The sequence below is a fragment of the Danio rerio genome, chromosome 15 (assembly GCF_052040795.2).
Source record: "Danio rerio strain M-AB ecotype USA chromosome 15, GRCz13ab, whole genome shotgun sequence".
NCBI lineage: Eukaryota > Metazoa > Chordata > Actinopteri > Cypriniformes > Danionidae > Danio > Danio rerio.
Genome location: NC_141035.1, coordinates 17,492,501 through 17,509,710, shown reverse-complemented (window position 1 = coordinate 17,509,710; position 17,210 = coordinate 17,492,501). Strand labels below are relative to the sequence as shown.

The following is a 17,210-nucleotide window of genomic DNA, read 5'->3' as shown; positions in this document are numbered from 1 at the left end:
TACACTAAAACATGCACTCGAAAGAGTGCAAGTTATTGATGGGAAAATCCTCCAGCCTGATCGACCCCTCTCCTATCCGTATTTTGCGGTTATTAATGATAGGGTGTATTGAGTGACCCAAGACACTCAGACAAGAGAAAATACAACCCAGTTATTAGTACCAAAGAGCCGCCGGGAAATGCTTTTTCAGGCGGCTCATTCTAATCCTATGGCCGGACATTTAGGTCAGGCGGCCACACTAAATCGCCTCATGACCCGATTCTTTTGGCCGGGCATTCACGGTGACGTCAGCAGATGGTGCGCTGCGTGCAGTGAATGTCAGCTGGTAAATCCGCCGGCCACCCCAAAAGCGCCGTTGCGCCCTTTACCAATTATGGAGATCCCCTTCAAGAGAATTGGTATGGATCTCATCGGGCCATTAGAGTGATCCGCACGCGGGCATCGGTTTGCATTAGTTCTGGTGGATTATGCAACCCGATACCCGGAAGCAGTCGCGCTCCATAATATCTCAGCAAAGAGCGTTGCGGAGGCGCTGTTTCGCATCATCTCCCGTGTGGGAATCCCCAAAGAGATTCTCACTGATCAAGGCACCGCGTTCATGTCACGCACGATGCGCGAGCTTTATGGATTATTGGGCATTAAATCTATTCGCACCAGCGTCTATCACCCACAAACAGACGGGCTGGTGGAAAGATTTAATCGCACGCTTAAATCAATGATCCGTAAATTCGTTCACGAGGACGCGAAAAATTGGGATAAGTGGTTGGAGCCCTTATTATTCGCTGTGCGGGAGGTTCCCCAAGCCTCCACGGGGTTTTCCCCCTTCGAGCTTCTCTACGGCAGACAGCCCAGAGGGGTTTTGGATGTTGTTAGAGAGGCTTGGGAGGACGAGTATGGAACAAAATCAATGCCAAAAGTCTTGAATTAAAAAGCTTGTTGAATATCACAAACTGAAAAAAATAATACACCGTATTAACAAGTTCTTGCATTTTAATGACTTGAATTCCAGGGTTTGTATTTTTAGGTCCTGAAATTTAACATATCTGTTTATTTAAGCTTTGAATATTTCAACGAAAAATATTTCAAACACGTTTTCATACTTAAAAATTCAATAATTCATATTAAATTTTCAGATTTCACTTACAAAATATTCAATACCCTTTAAAAATACGATGTATAATATTCAAAATGTAATTTTCAGTTCATTTTATTTCAGTTCAAATATTCGCTTCCATAAATTCAGTGGATCAAATTCGACTGTTAAAATTCAACATTACATCCGGGAACTGCAGGAAAAGCAATAGATTGCAGATTGAAGATCGCCAGCTGCTCTAGCTTTCACCAGCAGGTGGAGATGGAATAATGTAAGATTTTTAACCCAGTAAACAGGCGAGAAAAAGGCTATTAAAGGCACAAAAGTAGCATTTAATATTAATATCAATGCTTTGGACATTATAAATGATAAAAAGTATGAGTAAAATGAGTAAATGAGGTTTTAGTCATCTATATTTGCCCTTATGTAACGAAAGCCAAATGGTGATCGCGTAAATCTCAGTTCTCGGAACCAGTGACAGACGTTGTTCTGCAATCTTATCGGAGCTTGTCTCCCATGCCGGCTCGCTCCCTGCTCAGACTGGTGCAGTTACTTGCACATAAACCGTCTTTTGATGAATATGATGTTACACATTTTCTATCTTTATTGACTCTTTCTTCCATAGACTCGAAGTATTATTTTGAAAGAATATAAACGTAAGAGAAACATGAGAGGAAATATTATAATAATACAAAATAGATAAACATTGACAGGGCTAAGAACAACTACGAACAAAGATATTCAAAAGCAGAGAGATTTTAAGAGAATGTCACACAAAACAGTTTACTTAGAACTGTTAAACAATGTTCAGGTATGATTTAAGGTTGGTTATGGATGGGGCGTGAAATTTAAAATAATTTAACAAAACGTGCGAATGCATTAAAGGAGCGTCTTTAGATATTATTTAAACGTCAGGATTGGGATAGGTTATATAATTCCATTATTTAAATTATGATTGTTAATATTAATATTTTATGACATGTTTTTGGGCTATTGCGCTTAAATAAGTCATCCTTCTAAATTAATATTTCTATTTATCCTTTTTATCACTCTGCCTGTCTTGCTCTTCTTTTTTTCTATTTATTGGGGTTCTGCCATGGTTAAACTTTTGCAAAATGTCTTAGTTTGTCCAGAATATTGTTTTATTGTTATGTAGCCTATAGGCGAGAAATAATATAATATAATATAATATAATATATATAATATATTATAATATATAATATATTATAATAATATAATATATATTTAATATATAATATAATATAATATTTCCTCTCCTGTTTCTCTTACGAATACGTTATATTCTTTAGCTGTCAATATAATACTTCGCGTCTATGGAAGAAAGAGTCAATAAAGATAGAAAATGTGTAACATCATATTCATCAAAAGACGGTTTATGTGCAAGTAACTGCACCGGTCTGAGCAGGGAGCGAGCCGACATGGGAGACAAGCTCCGATAAGATTGCAGAACAACGTCTGTCACTGGTTCCGAGAACTGAGATTTACGCGATCACCATCTGGCTTCCGTTACATAAGGGCAAATATAGATGACTAAAACCTCATTTACTCATTTTACTCATACTTTTTATCATTTATAATGTCCAAAGCATTGATATTCAAATTAAATGCTACTTTTGTGCCTTTTATAGCCTTTTTCTCGCCTGTTTACTGGGTTAAAAATCTTACATTATTCCATCTCCACCTGCTGGTGAAAGCTAGAGCAGCTGGCGATCTTCAATCTGCAATCTATTGCTTTTCCTGCAGTTCCTGGATGCAATGTTGAATTTTAACAGTCGAATTTGATCCACTGAATTTATGGAAGCGAATATTTGAACTGAAATAAAATGAACTGAAAATTACCTTTTGAATATTATACATCATATTTTTAAAGGGTATTGAATATTTTGTAAGTGAAATCTGAAATTTGAATATGAACTATTGAATTTTTAAGTATGAAAACGTGTTTGAAATATTTTTCGTTGAAATATTCACAGCTTAAATAAACAGATATGTTAAATTTCAGGACCTAAAAATACAAACCCTGGAATTCAAGTCATTAAAATGCAAGAACTTGTTAATACGGTGTATTATTTTTTTCAGTTTGTGATATTCAACAAGCTTTTTAATTCAAGACTTTTGGCATTGATTTTGTTCCATAGACGAGCCTTCTAATAGTAAGAATGAAATTCAATATATCCTGGACCTTAGAGCAAAACTCCACACACTGGGGCGGCTCTCTACAGAGAATTTGCTTAAGGCTCAGGATGACCAACGCAGGCGATATGATAAGGGCACTAAACTCCGTAAATTTTCACAGGGAGATAAAGTACTTGTACTGCTACCCACTTCCAGCTCTAAATTACTCGCCAAGTGGCAAGGGCCGTTTGTGGTCACACGACGAGTCAGTGATCTCGATTACGAGGTGGTTCGTTCGGACAGGGCTGACTCGCGTCAGATTTATCACATTAATCTGCTTAAGCAGTGGAGGGAGCCGGAGGACGTGGCGCTGGCTACACTTGTTACTAACGAGGATGACCTGGGGCCGGAGAGCGGGTGATCATCTCTCAGCGAGCCAGCTCCTCGACATCCGGCACCTCCAACGTGAATACTCTGACGTGTTTTCGCCCCAGCCCGGTCGTACTAACCTGATTCAGCACCATATCGAGACCGAACCGGGCGTGGTCGTTAGGACCCGGCCGTATCGCCTACCTGAACACAAGAAAAAAGTGATTCAGGAAGAATTAAATAATAATTTGAAAATGGGAGTGGTAGAAGAATCCCACAGCGACTGGGCCAGCCCGATTGTCTTGGTACCTAAGACGGACGGCTCGGTCCGGTTCTGTGTGGATTATCGCAAGGTGAATGCTGTGTCGAAATTCGACGCTTATCCAATGCCGCATATTGACGAGTTGCTCGACCGGTTAGGTGCTGCACGATATTACTCGACGTTGGATTTAACGAAGGGCTACTGGCAGATCCCCTTATCTCCAATATCCCGCGAAAAAACAGCCTTCACTACGCCGTTTGGATTGCACCAATTTGTGACGCTTCCGTTCGGGCTGTTCGGGGCGCCGGCGACGTTCCAGCGCCTGATGGACAAAATACTCGGCCCTCACGCAGCATATGCCGCTGCTTATTTAGACGAAATCATCATTTACAGTAATGATTGGCAGCGGCATATGCAACATCTGAGGGCGGTATTGTCGGCGCTGAGACGGACCGGGCTCACGGCCAACCCACGGAAGTGCGCAATTGGGCGAGTGGAGGTAAGGTATCTGGGCTTCCACTTAGGTCACGGGCAGGTGCAGCCCCAAATTGATATGACTGCAGCCATTGCAACCTGTCCGAGACCCAAGACCAAAAAGGAGGTGAGACAGTTTTTGGGGCTGGCAGGATATTATAGGCGGTTTGTGCCTAACTATTCGGCCCTTGTCAGCCCATTGACTGATCTCACTAAAAAGGAGGGACCGGATACCGTCCAATGGTCGGAGCAGTGCCAACAGGCCTTCTCAAAGGTAAAATCTATACTTTGTGGGGGGCCGCTATTGCACGCTCCTGATTTTGATCTCCCCTTTATTTTACAGACGGACGCGTCCGATTGGGGTCTGGGGGCGGTTCTCTCCCAGGAGGTGGCAGGAGCGGAACGGCCGGTGCTGTACATTAGCCGCAAGCTAAGTAAAAGTGAGGCTAAGTACAGCACCATAGAGAAGGAATGTTTGGCGATCAGGTGGGCCGTTCTTACTCTTCGCTATTACCTCCTGGGTAGGGAATTCGTCCTCTGTTCAGATCATGCTCCTCTCCAGTGGCTCCACCGTATGAAGGATGAAGGCTCCCCGGCCTGAGGCGGGCGGTGGGGGTATGTGGAGAGGTAAGCATGATCGAATACCCAATAAAGGGGGAGAGCATACTCAGAGCCCGGCGGCTAATCAGCAGGCCAATCCGAAATAATTAGCAACACCTGTTTATTCTAGTGATTGGACCGGAGAGACACCCGTCTTAAGGAGAACGGGAGGAACAGTCGGGAGAGAGAGAGCTGAACGACGGCCACATAGTGGGAGCTGTCCTTTACAGTTGTTACTTAAAAATAAAAAATCTGTTACTTACCTCAACGCCGACCCTGTCTTCTTCTTCCCACACAAAGAACATTTGTTACATAGCACAACCACACACCCAATTAGCAAAACACTACAGATCCTTTGCTTGTAAAAACTATAAACTTCTGTTTAAAAACCACACTTTTTTTCCATAAGAAACACACATTTTCACATTTACTATACACTGTTTGCACGAGTTACACACTGCTGTGATAAACCTAAAACACTTTTAGCACTTCTGCTTCACTATGATTAGAGTAGGCTACCATCAACAAAGTACAAATATAAAGTAAATTCACCAAACACTACTCAAGAACAATGCTGCACACTGAAGAAACTCATTTATTCCTCAACATGTCCAACATGTTGGCATGAAGATTTAAAGTACTGTAACATGTCACTACGTATTGAACTGTAAGTTAGACATTGTCTCTTCGCCTAGCTGAATCTGGCATGAGAATTATCAACATTGCAATGTTCTCCTTAGCAAGACACCTTGGAAAGAAGTGTCTTGAATGTAGAATCTTGTATTGCTGCCACTTCCAGCTGGTCACAGCCCTCCTCCATGGCTTGGATGAGGGGTACCTCAGCTTGGAGATGAAGATCATATACCTTCCACCACCATGCTGAGAAAAACTCTTCAATAAGGATGAGGAATGGAGAGTATGGTGGAAGATATAGGATGGTAAAATGTGGATGTTGCTAAAACCAGTTCTGAACCAGAGCAGAACGGTGGAAAGACACATTGTCCCAGACAACAATGTATTGCGTATGATCGATTTGATTTGCTGCTGTTATGTTGTGCAGTTGGTCTAAGAATGGTCATGGCAGTGGAGGACCCCATTCTTTGTAATGGCTGCACAGAGTGTTACTGTATATTTTTGGGACATTAGTATATTTTTGGGACATTTTTGGGACTATAGTCCTGTGGCCAATGATGTTTCTTCTACTCCACGTTCTCGTCAGATTGAACACACCATCATCTACGTAAATGAACTCATGCTGGATCTCCTCTTCATCCATTCGTAAAACTACCTGAAGAACAGTGTCAGGCAAAATTGGGTAGTTCAGTGTAGATCTAGTATTACAGTACAGTAAAAGATTATGAGACAGAATGCAAGATCACAATGCTGAAGTGAATACATACCTCTGCATAATCATGCCACAGTCTTTTCACCATTTCAAAATTGTGCTCGAAAGGCACTCCATAAATTTCCTTCATTTGAATAGGTTTTTTTTTTTTATGGTGTGTGCCAGAGTTGATATTGAGACCTGATGATTTTCATTGAAACTGGCATTTTATAGTGCTTACAGTTTTTTTGGATTGCTTACACACTAAAATTAAAAGTAGTACACTATTAACAAAACCTTACACACAAGTATCAAAACATCAGCCCATATTTGCACAACTATAAGCACATTGTCAGCTTCACACTTGTTGCAAAACTCTACACACAGTGATTTGCAAAACACTAAACACACTTAACATACATTACACACTAAAATCTATCATGAGGTCACTTCCTTGCAACACCAAAGCACGGACTGTCAAGTTACTGCACCATCCAACCAATTGGTTCAACACAGTCATAAGGTGTGCAAACACTTGTTTGATTATTTGTAGACACACCAATCAGGTGTTTAAGCACTATAAAATGCCAGTTTCAATGAAAACCATCAGGTCTCAATATCAACACTGTCACACACCATAAAAAAAAAAAAACATATTCAAATGAAGCAAATTTATGGAGTGCCTTTCGAGCACAATTTCGAAAGGGTGAAAAGGCTGTGGCATGATTATGCAGAGGTATGTATTCACTTTAGCAGTGTGATCTTGCATACTGTATCATAATCTTTTACTGTATTGTAATACTAGATCTACACTGAACTACACAATTTTGCCTGACACTGTTCTTCAGGTAGTTTTACGAATGGATGAAGAGGAGATCAAGCATGAGTTCATTTACGTAGATGATGGTGTGTTCTACCTGACGAGAACACAGAGTAGAAGAAACATCATTGGCCACAGGGCTATAGTCAATGTCCCAGGGCAACGTGGGGGAAATATATAGTAACACTCTGTGCAGTGCAGCCATTACAAAGAATGGGTCCTCCACTGCCATGACCATATGGATCCTTACAACAGAGCACATATACTTACATTCTTGGAACAATTGCACAACATAACAGCAGCAAATCAAATCGATCATATGCAATACATTGTTGTCTGGGACAATGTGTCTTTCCAACGTTCTGCTCTGGTTCAGAACTGGTTTTAGCAACATCCACTTTTCACTGGCCTATATCTTCCAGCATACTCTCCATTTCTCAACCCTATAGAAGAGTTTTTCTCGGCATAGTGGTGGAAGGTATATGATCTTCGTCTTCAGGCTGAGGTACCCCTCATCCAAGCCATGGAGGAGACCTGTGACCAGATGGAGGTAGCAGCAATACAAGATTTTACATTCAAGACACTTCTTTCCAAGGTGTCTTGCTAGGGACAACATTGCAATATTGATAATTCTTATGCCAGATCCAGCTAGGCGAAGAGACAATGTCTAACTTACAGTTCAATACATAAAGTGACATGTTACAGTACTTTGAATCTTCATGTAAACATGTTGGACATGTTGAGGAATAAATGAGTTTCTTCAAGGTGCAACATTGTTCTTGAGTAGTTGTTTGGTGAATTTACTTTATATTTGTACTTTGATGATGGTAGTCTACTCTAATCATAGGGAAGTAGAAGTGCTAAAAGTGTTTTAAGTTTATCACAGCAGTGTGTAACTCTTGCAAACAGTGTATAGTAAATGTGAAAATGTGTGTTTCTTATGGTAAAAAAGTGTGGTTTTTAAATATAAGTCTATAGTTTTTATAAGAGCGTTTATTTATGCAAAGGATCTGTAGTGTTTTGCTAATTGGGTGTGTGGTTGTGCTAATTGTGTGTACTGTTTTGAAAACACGGGCCCTGTTTTGAAAATCGTGCTTAAGCAATCCAAAAAAACTGTAAACACCTGATTGGTGTGTCTACAAATAATCAAACAAGTGTTTGCACACCTGGGGTCCGTTCTTCGTACCTCGCTTAAATGATCTAAGATTATTTGGCAGATCCTGGATCTTTTAATCTTGATAACTGATCTCTCGCTAATTTGGTTCTTCAAACAAGTTCGCGAATCAGATTAGAATGTCTGGATGAACTGATCTGAGATCGCTGCGTGTGTTATGAAGGACAGATCTATCGATCCTCGAAATCATGATCAGCAATGCAACGATTGGCTGACGGCACAGCAGCGTAATGACATCATCTGATTAATATTCAATTATCCATGTGAGCGAAATTACATCAAATTAGCAGTAAACGGCTTGTTAAATATGACACGCAAGAACTTTCCACATTTGTTGTGAGCTGCAGGCTTTACACTTTCATGTGTCAAGACAAGAGTATTCATCATGTATTTCAATGCAAATCAATGTATTTAGTTCTACATTTAGAAAAGATTTTCTTTATTATTGTAGCCGTTTTTTTAATCGGTGTAAAGAATAACTGGTTGTTTACAAAAGCATTTTCGTATTGGTAAAGGCGTCTGCAACTTTTGTGAAGCTTCAAATCACTGGCATATTAACTATCAAAACATGTTTATGACTGCTGACATGTATTATTGCTTTAAAAAAAGTCACATATTGTGCATTTCTATTATACACAATTTGTACTAAAGCGATCTAAAAAGTTAATATCAATAAGTTTTCTCTTTGCACCAGGTGGCAGTCTTTGTACTTTCATTTCGAGAGTGCAGATTGTATAGCCTACGTTTTATTAATATGTATAACTTTATTTATTTTATTAATGACTATAACTTTATATATATAGTTAAAAAATATGTACCATTTTCCCAAGTGTATATAACTACTACTGTAAGAAAATATCAGAATTCGGAACATACTTTCTGTATTATCTTTGCTTGAACTGAGCCGATCTAATCCTGTTTATATGAATTGAACCTGCTCCCGATCAGGTTTGACCTAGCAGAACTGTTGCCATGACATCAATTCTCGGATCAGCTTTGAAGAACGAAACGATCCTGGATCGTGTCAAATCGTCAATATCCAAATCCAACTGAGTAATCCACGTACGAAGAACGGACCCCTGACGACTGTGTTGAACCAATTGGTTGGACGGTGCAGTAATTTGTTTTGCAAATCACTGTGTGTAGAGTTTTGCAACAAGTGTGAGGCTGACAATGTGCTTATAGTAGTGCAAATATGGGCTGATGTTTTGATACTTGTGTGTAAGGTTTTGCTAATAGTGTACTACTTTTAATTTTAGTGTGTAAGCAATCCAAAAAAACTGTAATAAAGAAACAAACACCTCCTCCTTTGCTTTTCCCTGTGAGTTCTTTCGTTCTATCAGCGCGGTGCATGGAGAACCCCCAAAGTCCAGCAGCTGTGTCTGGTACCTCCGCTGATTTCCAGGTTTCTGTAAGGCAGATAATGCAGCAGTTTTTTGTTTCCCATTGGGAGGAGGAGCGGAGGTCGAAATCCACGGTGTCTCAGCCTGACAAGGACGCCGGCTCTCTTTCCTCTTTTCCGGCTGCGTTTCCTTCGTCGCTTCGGTTGTGTGACCCAGACAAAGGGCTCTGTTGCTGTGTTTTTAAACAGAGCGTCATTAAAGAACTCAAAGCCTGGTCTTCGATGTGCAACGAGGGAGCCAATTTCTCGAAGTGTGTGTTTGTTGTAGGTAATGAGTGTGTGTACATCCAGCACGAAAAACGACAAAAATAAAAGTAAAACACACGAAACAAAACAAAGTTTGCTGGGAGCTCGCAACACGGTGGCCATGCTCGGCGCCATCTTGATGACGTATTGCCTACACTTTTAAAGCATTCATTATTAAAGGGATAGTTCACAGAAAATTACATTGAAAACTACTATTCATTTACTTTCATGGTATTTTTTAGATGGAAGACAAAAATATTTTAAAATCAGATATAAGAAACTTATAATGGTTGGGGGAAACTTGAAGATGATTAAATAACTTTTTTTTCTAAACTATTTAATTTGAAACATAAATACAAATTTGATTTGAATAATTGATTTGTCTACACTGTCTAATTTAACGGAGCTCCGATAGCTAAGCTAAAACAGCTTTATGTTTAATAACTAATATTAACACATTAAAACTGCAGTGTATATGTATACCTTTTGTAAAGCTGCTTTGAAACAATAACTATTGTAAAAAGCGCTATACAAATAATCTTGAATTATATATATATAATATATATATATACAGTTGAAGTCAGAATTATTAGCCCTCTTTCAATTTTTTCTCTTTTTTAAATATTTCCCAAATGATTTTGAACAGAGCAAGGAAATTTTCACAGTATGTCTGATATATTTTCTTCTGGAGAAAGTCTTATTTGTTTTATTTCGGCTAGAATAAAAGCAGTTATTAATTTTTTAAAAACTATTTTTGGGACAAAATTATTAGCCCCTTTAAGCTAATTTTATTTTTGATAGTCTACAGAACAAACCATCATTATAGAATAACTTGCCTAATTACCCTAACCTGCCTAGTTCACTTTATGGACCTAGTTAAGCCTTAAAATGTCACTTTAAGCTGTAAAGAATTGTCTTGAAAAATATCAAGTAAAATACTATTTACTGTCATCATAGCAAAGATAAAATAAATCAGTTATTAGAAATAAGTTTTTAAAACTATTACGCTTAAAAATGTGCTGAAAGAATCTTCCCTCCATTAAACAGAAATTGGGGAAATAAATAAACAGGGGTGCTACTAATTCAGGGGGGCTAATAATTCTGACTTCAACTGTATATATATATATATATATATATATATATATATATATATATATATATTTATGAAAACATGTACCTTACGGTCTATGTATATTATATAGCATCAGTAATTGCGTATAAAAACACTATGACCATCCAGTCACCAATTAGCAATGCAAATCTTCAGTTTACTGTCAGCTTGTTTTGTTTTTGTTGAATGGTTTGGTTGCTAATTGCTGTAATGGTGCTTTTTGTGCATATAGCGTGAAATTGTTCATTCTTACGGGAAAACAAATCCCATTCCTTTGTCATAAAGCAAATCTTCAGCAATATATAAGTGGGCTACCATTCTTTAACCATCTTTTAATTTCTCGTCTAGCAGAGGCTGTGCTGCTGGTAAGTCAATTAGCAAATTTGAAAAAAAGAAATCAGATCAAATACAAATTATACAAGACGTAATTATACGTAGACGTATCTTATGAAAATGACATACGATTTGATTACTGAGTAAACTGAAATTATTTCTACCTGACCTGAGTTTCATTGTATGAGTTGTGTTTTGGTGATGTTTAATGACATTTTTGACTGTTTTTGAACAGAGTGCTGCAGCTGAGACGCCTAAAGCCTCAAGGATAAGGGTATGTTTAGGCGAGAGCATTGTACTCAAAATGGGAAAAAATTTTCTTTTCTGATTTCAAATATTTTATTTACATATGACAACATTGTTTATGATCTCCATTCATGCAGATGAATGTGAAAAATGTTTAAAAAATAATGTATTATGCATGCAGGCCCGTAGGTAAGGTTGTCGATTTGTAATGCAATTGTAAACCAACTACCTTTGTACACACATCCACTCCATGTAACTATAGGCTATAATGTTATACACATATGTCACTGTTTTTACAAATTAGATTTTTGTAGATCCCACAAAGATGATGTTGTCCCACAAGCGGTGTTGTTTTCTAAACCTGTTTGCATTTTCAGGCTGGCAAAATGTTGTTGTGTAAATGAACGATTCCAAATCATTTCCATTTATAGTTAAAAACAGTGTGTGTACAATAAATGTGAATGGGTCTTTTACATTTTTCCTGTGGGCTCTTTATGATTTTTAATTTGTGAAAAAAATAAGGTCTTGGCGATAATAATGTGTATATAGCATTTTCACTGTTTTCCAGTCACCATTGCTTTTGTTGTAAGGTGTAATGAATTCCAAATGGTGCTTTTTCATCAAGTTTTTGAGCAGTTGACTGTAGTATTGGTCACCTAGCAACCAACAGTAAACAAGACAAGTATAATGCAGTCATAGGGTGTAATGTTTGCTACATCAGAGTATATTCAGCAAATGCCTTTCCATCTCTTATAATTCGCATTAACTCTTTTTTGCCCAAAACTACCTCAAGTGAGCGTAAAAACTTTTTTGTGAAGAGATTTTTATTAAATATTTGGCATTTCCATCTGTTTTCATGTGATGCTTCAAAATGGGCAATAACACAATATGATGGAAATCTAGCTATTTTATTGAGGTCTCTGCAGTCAGATTGCTTTTGTATTGTCTGGATGTTATCCTATGGATCACAGGTGTCAAACATAGCTCCTGGGGGTCTGCAGCTCTGCACAGTTTAGTTCCATCGCTAATTAAACACATCTGATTTAACTAATTGAGTGCTTAAGGCTAGTTTGATACCTACGGATAGGAGTGTTGAAGCAGGGCTAGAACTGAAATGTGCAGGGCTGCAGCCCTCGAGGAATTAAATTTGACACTCCTGCTATAGATAATAACTGCTATAAATAATTAGCAGAGAGACAGACTATTTTTTTGTTTTGTTTTTAGTTAAAGCAAAAAATCTAAAAGCATGGCTTTATTCTGTGCTATATTGTTCAGAAAAGGTACAATCAATTTGCATAAATAAGAGTAGGAGAGCACGGGCACAAAGTAATGCAGGGTAAAATATAACAGAGTTTTAAGGTATTTGCTCAGTGGTAACTATGACATGCTTCCGAGGTTTTCACCACAATGTTGGCAGATGTCTTCCTATTTTTATTTTTATTTTTTAAATCTGTGAAAGTATGTACAAAAAATCTTATATTGTTGTAATTACTGTCTTAGGCTAAAAAAAACACAGTGACTGCTAGCAAGTTTTGAAGAAAACATGACAGGGTGTTAAAATGCCACACACTGTTAGACACCAATTAAACAAACAAAAACTTTGAGTGTATCATTGAGTACTTTTTAATATCAAATTTTTTTTTTTTAAAGAAAATATTTAAATAGAAAAACATCTATTGTATTGCTAATAATGCAAACAAATGCATTGTATAATAATGGATAATAATGCAAATGAATCTAAATGTGTTTACAGTAAATAGAACCATGGTTGCTTCAAAATGTGTGTTTTCAGTATAGATGTATGTGTTTTCAACAAAACTTATGATGAATGCTTATAATTGTGGTAAGCACACACTCGTAAAGTTACATGAATTGTTGTTGTTGTTAAATCCTTAGAAATGTTACATCTGAACTGATCTTTTTTATCCTGAGATTTTTATATTTGAGCTGATCTCTTTAATGTTTGAATAATTTTAAACTGATGTGATTCTTTCATTTTCCTTCGTCTTAGTCTTTTTATTTATCAGGGGTCGCCACAGCGGAATGAATCGCTAACTTATCCAGTGACCTACTTGCATACTTCAGGAATTTCCTGAAATTATTAGAGTTTTTATGAGTATTTAACAGAATGATGTATTATTAAATGAAAATAAGAGAAACTTTGACATTTAACTACAGTAAATAGAATCATGGTTAATTCAAAATTTGTGTTTTCAGTACAGATGTATGTGTTTTGAACTCATTTTGCTAATTTTTTTGAGTGAGTCACAATAAAAAACATGAAATAGCATCAAAAATCTTTCTCTTTTTCCACATTCTAAACTAACCAAATCCTTTTTCGTCCCGTTTTGTAGGCCATGCAGAACCTGACCGAACTCCCGGCCAATGCGACAACATCCAGCAGCAACCTCTCGGTCATCGTGAAGGTGTGTGTGGTGATGCCAATCTTCATAGCGTTCCTGTTCTTCATCCTCCTGACGCTCTACACCTTTGCATCTCACAGGCAGTTCTTTGACAGCTCGCGTTATGTGCTCTTCACCTACATGCTGATCAATGACACCCTTCTTCTCTTCTCCTCCGTTGCCCTCTTCCTGCTGGCCATGGCTGGGGTTCAGTTCGCCATCATCTACTGCGCTCCGCTCTTATTCTTCTCCACCGCCACCTTCCTAAACACCCCGCTCATCCTTTCCACCATGTCCCTGGAGCGATATGTAGCCATTTTTTACCCACTCCGTCGTCCCGCAATGTGGAGATCTGAATGGATATGGACCATCATTGTGAGTCTGTGGATCATCAGCTGCATCTTGCCCACCGTTGACTTCATACTGATGCGCCTCAAGCCCAATGTGAACATCCTGTCCACCCCAGTCCTCTGCAAGACTACTATACTCAATGCTTCTCCCATTCAGGCTTTATTTAAAGTGAGCCTCAACGGGATCTTCTTTGCTGTGGTGGCCGTGGTCATCCTCTTCACCTATATACGGATCCTGCTGGAGACCCGGCGGATGCGACAGGATAGGACGACTGTAAGGAAGGCCCTACACACTGTGTTACTCCACGGTCTCCAGCTGCTCCTCAGCATGATGGCCTTTTCTCAACCCATTGCAGAACTCTTGCTTGTCCAGCGAGTGAGCTTGTCTCAGGCAGATATGTCTTTTCTATACTATGTCTGCTTTAATTTGTTCCCTCGGTTTCTGAGCCCGCTCATTTATGGAATCAGAGATGAAAAGCTCAAAAGTTACATAAGGAAAGTCCTGCCTTGTTATGGGGCTCGTGTTGACCCACATAAACTAGAAACTAAGTGAAAGTGGGTTTGTTTGGTACTGTTTTTTTTTTTGTTTTTTGTTTGGAAGCTTAATGAAATGTTTATTTACAGTTTTTTACAATGGCTATGACACTTTTTTCAATACATTTAACAAGTTTGCTAAACTCTTAACGCAGCAACACACCTAAAATACACAATTGGCAAAACAGTTAATTTTATGCTCAAAATCACACATTATAAACTAAACCTCTAAACTACTTTTCAAAATACAGTAATAAACGAACACACTACACCATGTCTAACAAAACACTGTAATCATGTTTCAAAATGAAATTATTGTTCAAAACACTAACACATGTTCCAACATAAACATTCAGTCAATCAGAACACACTGACAATAAAAACACTATCATCAGCTGACATTACAGAAACTCCATTAGTTTATGTGTCAGCTCTGCCCTTATATTTGAAGTCTCGTTACAGTCTCGTTACAAATGCATGCATTTTCTTTCGTTTATGGCAAAAATTCTATACAAAACGAAGAAAAAAAATTGCTTTATAAAATTTACAGTTTATGTAAAAAAAATACAGACACAGAATTTCTGCAGTACAGACTTTTTTTGCAGAAGGACATCACTGCAAACATGTCATGACTGTCAGTGACCACCTGAGGGCGCTGTAGTTCAATGGACACTGAGTAAAACTACAGCGCCCAAAAAGACTACATTTCCATACATTCTTTCGTGCACACACCCGGTCTGTCATCTACACTGATTTCAACCACAGCTGTCTCCAATCTCCGTTGATTACCTGGACTATATATTACCATTCCACCTCTGTTTGTTACTGCGTCGTTTGTCTATCATGTCAGCTCTGGTATGTTGTTCTTGATCTCGTTCTTGTATCTTGCTTAAGTCTAGTTCGTGTTTAATCTGTTTTAGTTTCTTGTTTTGTTGTTTGTATGTTATTTTGTTACTTTGCACTTTGGATTTTGGATTTTGTTCACTGTTACTGCACTATTTAATATTAAATCTGCACTTGGATCCATACCCTTTTTGTTCCTGTTTTTGTTCTGTTTTTATCACGCTTAATGTGACAAAACAAGAAAAGCACCACAATTATAATAAAATAACAAAGTAATCTTTTATACTGCCCGGTCTTTTGCCACATGTTCTTATCCACATTATACTTGATATCTTCTGTGGCCCGGCACGGTAACTGTGGCCCTTTGGCCTATTATGTTTTTCCTACGGCGACATCCCCAGCCTTGTCAACATTGAAAATTTCATGTGGTACTTGATTGGCCTTCAACTTCATGACTCTCTGAAAGTAATTAGACACAGTGTATGCAAATGCTGTATATGTACTGTAAGTACTAATGAACTCCAGGTTTAAAGAGTAGTTTACTGCAAAACACACTGTGTATAGTACAGTAATGACTGTATTGCAAAATCTTACATGGACGTATTGGTGACAGTTCTTTGATGTGCTCACTGTTCCTTTCAAAAACCTCAAGAGTCCACTATTAGAACATATGATCATGTGATTGGAAAAACCAAAACAAGACATGAGTGTGCTTTCTAGATGGGAATCAGCTGTCATATATATTTATTTATTTATTTATTTATTTATATAACCGCAATATGCTGTTTCTCATTGGCAATTGAATAAAATACAGGGAATAAACTTGTGTTTCAATTCACAGTTAGAACAGCTGTTCCTTTTGACTTTATCCTATATAATTTCTGTTTAGAACATGGTGTTATCTGTTCTGACATACTGTGTTAAAGCATTTGTAAATTTGACTGTAAAATTACATTGTTTTGTTCTTGGTTGTGCTTGTGTGTAAAAGAAGTTTAAGCATTTTAAATTTGTGTTAACTGGATGCATTTTGTGTCAAAACAACAAGAAATGTGTTAATTGTATAGCCCACGAAGACGGATGTTGTGCTGTGTTAAGAGTTTAGGAAACTTGTTAAATGTATTGATAAAAGTGTCATAGCAATTGTAAAAAACTGTAATGATGAATGCTTATAATTGTGCTAAGTACATTCTTAAACTTCATTTAAACTGATATGTTACATTTTTACAAACAGCCAGTTTTTAAGTATCCAGCGCACTTTTTTACCAATATTCCTTTAGTTTTTAATACCAATAAAACAAAATAGAAATTTACCACATTGAGCTTCTTCCTAAAATATCCTCATTGGACAGTTCTGAGATTGATTATGTTGACTGCTACACATCTTGGTATCTGGTTAGATGGTATCTGGTCATTTGAAACTCACATAAACAAATTGCTCAAAAAGGTTAAAGCCTGTATTGGTTTTCTTTAAAGAAACATGGATGTTGTTTT

The 17,210-nt window shown here is 37.8% G+C and overlaps 1 protein-coding gene across 3 annotated transcripts; it reads left to right on the top strand.

The window, feature by feature from the left end:
- Positions 1 to 11,293: 11,293 nt before the first annotated feature.
- Positions 11,294 to 15,897, top strand: or95a1 (odorant receptor, family 95, subfamily A, member 1). Of its 3 annotated transcripts, XM_087282150.1 has the most exons (3): positions 11,294 to 11,376; positions 11,580 to 11,618; positions 13,945 to 15,897. In XM_087282150.1, the coding sequence occupies exon 3, from the start codon at positions 13,948 to 13,950 to the stop codon at positions 14,893 to 14,895; it is 948 nt and encodes a 315-aa protein (XP_087138276.1). In that variant the 5' UTR covers positions 11,294 to 11,376; positions 11,580 to 11,618; positions 13,945 to 13,947; the 3' UTR covers positions 14,896 to 15,897.
- The last annotated feature ends 1,313 nt before the right edge of the window (positions 15,898 to 17,210 follow it).